Source organism: Grus americana, chromosome 6 (assembly GCF_028858705.1).
Source record: "Grus americana isolate bGruAme1 chromosome 6, bGruAme1.mat, whole genome shotgun sequence".
NCBI classification, from domain to species: Eukaryota; Metazoa; Chordata; class Aves; order Gruiformes; family Gruidae; genus Grus; species Grus americana.
The window spans coordinates 30,650,500-30,657,354 of record NC_072857.1 but is presented as its reverse complement, the minus strand read 5'-3'; the positions used below and the strand labels follow the sequence as shown (position 1 = coordinate 30,657,354).

Genomic DNA, 6,855 nt, shown 5'->3' with positions numbered 1-6,855 from the left:
TTATGATTACTTACATATTAATATGATACAGGCCACATAAAAAGACTACTACTTTTAGCATTATTTTAGAAAACAGTAATGATCTATGCCTTGCTATTTCAGGCATTTATTTTCTATAAATTTAGTTTCTTTAGTGTATCAAGCTTTCACTGAGAGTATTTACCATTTGGAATTGTTATTATAATTGCATAATTACTATAGTTACATAGGTGCTCAGTGATATTCATACATGATGTCTTTTATTTCTTTTGTTTACAGCAAATTAAGGCGTGGGGATCAGTTTACAGATACACAATTTCTGGATTCCCCAGTCTATAAAGTAAAAAATAAGAGAAGTTTTAAAAGTAAATCAAAATTTATTTGAAGAAGACAAGAGAGTTGCCTTTATGAACAATACTTCTAAAATGGGTACAATTTTTAATATATATATTCATATGTTTAGCATCATAGAGTGCTTATTTTTCTTTGATTAGTAAAGGTCTTCCAAAGTGAAATTTCCTGGAAAGAAGCCCCTATATAAGGGACACAGAATACTTGACTGACGAAGGCAAATACAGGTTAGGCTCCACTCTTGTGTTTTGCATTTCTGATCAGTAATTTATAATCTGTTCAAAGGGTTTGCAGCACTTCTTAATTTGTAAGAAAAGTGTACATTTTAATGAGAATTAAAAATAAATCACCTTTGGGAATTTTAATGTGAGTTGTTCATATTTACCATGAGTAGAACCATTTCTCAGTATTGGTTGGAACAGACACAAGCATCCCAAATTTTAATAAATCTACTGAAATAGATGGAGACAGTCCCTTTTTGATGACAGAATCATCCTGAAATGTGAATGAGGAAGTCTCGTTTTGAAGAATAGTAGAGAGAAGTCTAGTGTCTAGAGTACATGCCAAGAGGCAGCCAGAAAGAAAATAGCACTGCAATAGAAAATCAGTAGTAAATAGGATCCAGACAAAGCAACACCTCGAGTTTCCAATTGAGAGTACGAATAGTACGACCACATCATACCATTCGGCTGTCAGGTCTTTGTACTGCTTCCCCTCTGGATTCTCATTAATCACTTCTGCATTCCATAATGCACCGTCAGCTGACAAACAGTTTTCTGGCATTATCTGAATCATAGATGCTGCCAGCTGCAGGCTGTAGCTCACAGCCCACACAGCTTTTACCGATTACATTGGATAAGGTTCAGGTTCTTTTTGCAACCAAAGTAGCCATAGCTCTTTTTTAATGGGATACAAATAAGTTAAATTCATTTGGTTATAGAAGGTGGTTCTTCACATGGTATGCAGTTATGCTGAGGAAATCCTTACTGCAGGAGTAGATTTTATTGGTTTACATAGGCTTAAAATTGGAGCAAATTAATGGAAGAAAAATCTATGAGGAATTACCAGAAACACCATTTCTGGCACAGGATGTCACTGAATTGCAAATTGTTGAAGGCTGGAAGAGTGTTCTGGAGAAGCCTTACTATGCATTTGACCAAATTTTATACTTTTTCCAAGGGCATTCACTATCGAAACCTTCAGAGACCAGTTCTTTGGTTAGCTAGACCTTTGGTCTGATCCTGCTTTTAAGAGGTATAACTGGTACTCTTAAATTTATAATATATTCTTAAAAATACCAAACCAAGCTGTACTCTTTGTACTTCATTATGGCTTCCATTGTAATTTGGAAAGGAGATGGAGAAAATAGTCCTGGAAACTTTCCATGCATGTTAAAGACAAGAAGGTGATTGGGAGGGGTCGGTATTGATTTACAGAGGGGAAATCCTGCTTTATTAGCCTGACAGACTTCTACAATGAGACAACTGGCTTGGTGACTGAGGGGCGAGCAGGAGATGATGTTTATCTCAACTTTAGTAAGGCTTTTGACATTATCTCTGATAACATCCCACAGACAAGCTGATGAAGTATGTGTTAGTTAAGCGCACAGTGAGGCAGGTTGAAAACTGGCCAGAGGGTTGCGATCAGTGGCATATGGTCCAGTTGGAGGCAAAACACTAGAGCTCCCTAGGGTTTCATACTGGGGCCAGTACTGTTTAACATCTTCATTAATGAGCGGTATGATGGCACAGAGTGCAGCCTACACAAGTTTGCAGTTGATATGAAATACTGGATAGTTATGTTGTCGTTCAGAGGGACATGGACAGGCTGGAGAAACGGGCCAAGAAGAATCTCGTGAAGTTTGGCAAGGGGAACCTACGTCCTTCTCCTGTGAGTTGCCAAAATTTCAGCTCCATATTTTGACAGAAAAATGAGTCATACATATCAAAAGGTACTCCTTGATAGAGCTTTCAGATCTGTCCATTCTACATGTAAGTCTTGAATTATAACCATAAACAGTGAGAAGCACAAAAGCATTATTTACAAATATTTAAGTAATACCACAACTGTTTTCAGTTGTTTTTTTATGACAGTCTGTAGCCCCAAGGCAGTTTCCCCAAGATCCTGCAGAGCATTCCATGTATGAATTTGGAGTTAAATATGCCACTAGCAAGGTAGTTTACATGGGGGACCTGTATCTGAACAGAGAGCTTGTCTGTTGTCACCAGTTCCATGCAAAGATTGCAAAAGTACAGCAATAAGGACAGCAAGATGCTTTCATATAGAACTTCACAGGAAAAAAAAAAAGTATTCCATCAGTATGAAAATTCTTCCAATATTAAATTTACCTTATCAACCAGGCAATGTGATCTGAGAAGTTTCAGCAAACAGACTTTTTCTTTCTGAAACATACCATGTGTGTCACTGTATCAACAAGACCATTATGAAGAGGTGCAGAAATGGTTGGGAAAATGGATTCTATCTTGATTCAATGTTATTTATAAAAGATTACATAAAAAATATTTTAATACATTCTTTCTTGTATTTTTTACCAAGTTTGTAATTAATTGGCATTTTTAAAATTGAAATATTATTCCTAGCTTTCAGTGTTTATCAGGATCACCAGCTGTGTCATTAGAAATCCGAGAGAAGTATCTTTTAAAACTTGTGTTCCCTGTGCTGGCACCGCAGCAGCAAAACACAGTGTTTTTTAAAATAGTTGTTTCTCTCTGTTGCCTGTGATTTGAAAGCTAGAAACAGAAGCACATGCTTCATTTTCTCAGAAAAAGATAATATTTTTGGAGATGGTCTTAATTATTTTTTCAGTGAAGGTCCTGTTATTCCACACAGGCTCAGGGGTTACCAGCTAGACTGCTACAGTGGTCCAAAGAAAGTATAAGGCCTAGGGCTTTATGCCTTAGTTTCTTCCATTCCTTTTAGTATAGATACCTTTCAAAGTAACAAAGGATGAAGAAAATGATCTGAAGATGCGCAGAAGTTACTTTAAGTAACTCTGAAATCATATTGTTGCTACTGCCCTTCTTTCCTTGTTTTTTCCATCATTACTGCTTTTGTTGCTCAAATTTATGTTCTATACACAGAGAAAATTTACTTTGTTATTTGCTAGGATGCAGTTCTTGTTCTGCAAAATGGTCGCTTACTTTAGGTGCTGCATAAATAATGTTACATAACGTGTTGAATCTTCACTAAATGTGCTTCTTTTACCAGATCGGTTGATATATTAGAAGCTCTTGCCAGGAAAAAGATGTAAAAACAGCTCATGATAGTCGACATAAAAATTAATCTGTAGCTGTCACAGGGAGGATAAGGTAATTTGAACTTCTTTTTATAGCTTCAAAGTTGCTTTTTCTCATGTTCAATATAAATTTTCTTACATTTAATATTTTAGGTTACCACTGAGAAAGATTTTGATTGTTTTAAAATTTGTAGGAAAATTAATACTATATACTTAAACAGGAATAGGAAAATATTTATGATTCTATCAACCCTTGCTTGCACAAGTAGCCCTTACAAATGCTTATAATATCTGGAAGTTACTGCTGATTATTTTGTGAGTGCAAATTTATGCAAAATTGCCTTTCAGCTCATGATCACTACATTGCTGGATTTTATCACAATTTAAAATTACCTGTGGAGATTTTATTGTTAGAACATAACAACAGTTCACATTGCTAACATTGCCATTTTGCTCTGGAGGAACATGCATGTCCTTGGAGAAAGTGTGAGGTATGTCTTAGCGTGGGAATATACCTTAAAAGGATCCAGTAAATAAATTGTGTGGTTAGCTCTAAAGGTTAAGAACAACTGACTAGTGACTTTTGGGGGGACAGCAGCTCAGCTTCTGACGGCGGTGCGCGGTGCTCTGCAGCGCCGTGCGCGGGTGCCCCGGCGAGCTCCCTGCTCTGCCCTCCCGCTGCCGCCGTGTCCGCCCCGCTGCGGCGCGGCGCGGCCCCGCCCCGGCCGGCCAAGGGCTCTCCGGCTGTGGCTGCTGCAGCTGCCCGAGATTTCCTGCTGCTGCTGGTTCCGGGGCTGGGGTACAATGTCTCTGCAAGGGGCGGCGGGGGTTGAGGAGCTGATTTTCTATGTGAATGGGAGGAAGGTAAGTGTCACTCGGAACAAGTGTGGAGACGAGGGGGGCTGCTGTGCCAGAAGTAACCCCGGAGGGTGTGGGCACAGAACTGGCTTCCTCGGACTTCTCCGTCATGGGAGGGAATCCTCACACAAACCTCCAGAAGCGTTCCTTCCCATCCTCTCCTTGCTGGATAAAAAGCGAAGCAGCCTCCAAGTATTACTTTAGCTAGCTAACACTTTTCTGCGTACAGCAAGTGCTGTTAGAAGGGGAGAAGCAGCAGAGGAGGACAAACGTGATTACAACGTCCCATTTTAGCTAGCTCTGCTGCGTTTGGGGGAAAAAAATGTGTCAAAGTGAAATGGACTTTCAGCTGCGTATCAAATTTGGCTGGTGAGCAAACTAGTTTTTCATTTGTACGTGCCTGGCTTCTCATCTTTGATGGTATCAGAGAAGACATTTTCAGAGGTACAACAAAGTCAGCAAGACTCAGTTGCCAAAATATGGATTATTGGCCAACATAATATTGCAAGAGCAAAATTAAACTGGTTGTTGATTCAATGCAGCTGGGAGGAGCTAGCTGATTCTAAGCAATGGAATGAGAAATACTCTAATCAATCTAGAATGTAGGCATTTCTATTGCTCTCTGTTGTTAGTCTATTAAGGCAAGTGAAAGTTTATAGAAATAAAGCTAGAAGAAAAGTGATTCATGCTGATAGCCTTACAGGCTTCCTCTAGTGTTCATCCCAGTAGGTTAAAGCACCAGGGAAACTTGAAAATCTGCAAATCATTAATTCTTCGTGCTGTGCTGCCTCTATTGTAGCAAAGTACTGCTGTGTTTTTACTTCTGGTGTCACTGAAGGTAAATTCTCTCAGAATGACCTTTCACTGAGCAGCAGTTATTTTTAGTAGTTGCAAAGTGCCCTGTCACTTCTTTCCTGGAAACATATCTGAGAAGGTATGTCCAGAAGGAGCCCTAACTCTCTTGTGGCCCTTGGCAATTAATCTAGTTCTATGAGAGGGAACCGGAGAAGGATTCTCTTCTAGTTTTGTGGGAATGTAGTCTGTGCCCTGAATTTTGAAAAGCTTTGGTTTCTTAGTTAAAGCTTGTTTTTCATTTCTTACTCCAGATAATAGAGAAAAATGCTGATCCTGAACAAATGCTGTTGTCTTATCTGCGAAAGAGACGTATCCTTTTCCTGTCAGTTCCCTTAAGTCACTCATTTGAAAGCCTTATTCAAGCAAAATTCTTATTAATGACCATGATTTACCAGGTTAAGGAAGTTGGGACTCCCTTAAGATAAACCAACCATATTAAATGATATGTCTGTCTTAAGCCAAATAGTCTTCAGTCACTGCTATATTTTTAGCCTGATTTCCTAAACAGTTATGCCATGAGGCACGATGTGTATGTGTGCATCTGTGTTCCTCCCCTCTCGCCCCCTAAAGAAACCTAAAGAACCTTTTGGCTAGTGTATGTAAAGTTTGACAGTCTCCAAGTTTTGTAAAAGTCTCTCAGGAAAGGGGAGACCTTGTGATGAGACCCTGTCTGGTGGGATTTTGAGGTAATCTATTTTTTCTTATGATAAGAATTCCAAACAGATTTCTAAACTCAAACACCAGGTTTAATAGTAAGTAAACATGAAAAAGTATGTTTTTAAAACAGAAAAAAAAATAGACAAGACAGAACAGAAGATGGAAGAGCTAGAGCTCTCACCCTGCCAATTTTGTCTTTGCAGAAAAGGTTCTTTCACCCTTAGTTTCAGTCCACAGCTCAGTGCCGTTTTGGGTTGCTATAAATTGTGCAGGACTTGCTCTGATCTTTTCCTCTCTTTCTATTCACCATTTCAGAGGCTTGACTGCATGTCTGCTCTCAACTGTTGTTAGTTGTTTTCCAAAATCTGGTGCCTCACAAGCTTATTCCCAGTGTTCATGAAGCTGTTGTGTAATATTCTGAACACATGTGTAAGGACTCACAGCCAGAAGCAGGGAGAAAATGTAGGGAAGAGCAGAATCTCTCCTTTTTGCAGCTTCCTAGACTGTCTCATGAAACATACTCCCACAGGGCAAGTGATGTACCATATACTATAGAAATTGCACAGGAGAAAGGTTTTATATTTGTCTCAAAAGAAAAACTTAAATGTTTGTTACTGGTCAGTCATAAGGAGGAGTCTGGAACAGAATAGGTTGCTGTAGTGATGGTGCTTATGAATTATTCTTCAGGAATTTGAACAACTTCAGGCTCCATCAGACTATAAAAAGTAGAAAAGTAAATCATAGAATCATTCAGGTTGGAAAAGACCTTTAAGATCATTGAGTCCAACCATTAACCTAACACTGCCAAGTCCACCACTAAACCATGGCCCTAAGCACCACATCTACACATCTTTTAAATACCTCCAGGGATGGTGACTCAGCCACTTCCATGGGCAGCC

At 39.0% G+C, this 6,855-nt stretch overlaps 1 protein-coding gene across 4 annotated transcripts in view; it reads left to right on the top strand.

Annotated features, from left to right (window-relative positions):
* Positions 1 to 4,297: 4,297 nt before the first annotated feature.
* The window catches only part of LOC129207996 (aldehyde oxidase-like), a 44,347-nt gene continuing 41,789 nt past the window's right edge, over positions 4,298 to 6,855 (top strand). For 2 of the 4 annotated variants that reach the window (XR_008577641.1, XM_054829970.1), the window contains exons 1-2: positions 4,298 to 4,450; positions 5,551 to 5,608. Coding sequence is in view for 3 of the 4 variants with exons in the window: in XM_054829970.1 (XP_054685945.1) it covers positions 4,391 to 4,450; positions 5,551 to 5,608 (118 nt within the window). In the remaining variant the exon portion in view is untranslated. The remainder of the gene's footprint in view (positions 4,451 to 5,550; positions 5,609 to 6,855) is intronic. The other 2 variants (XM_054829971.1, XM_054829969.1) reach the window with 2 other exon arrangements.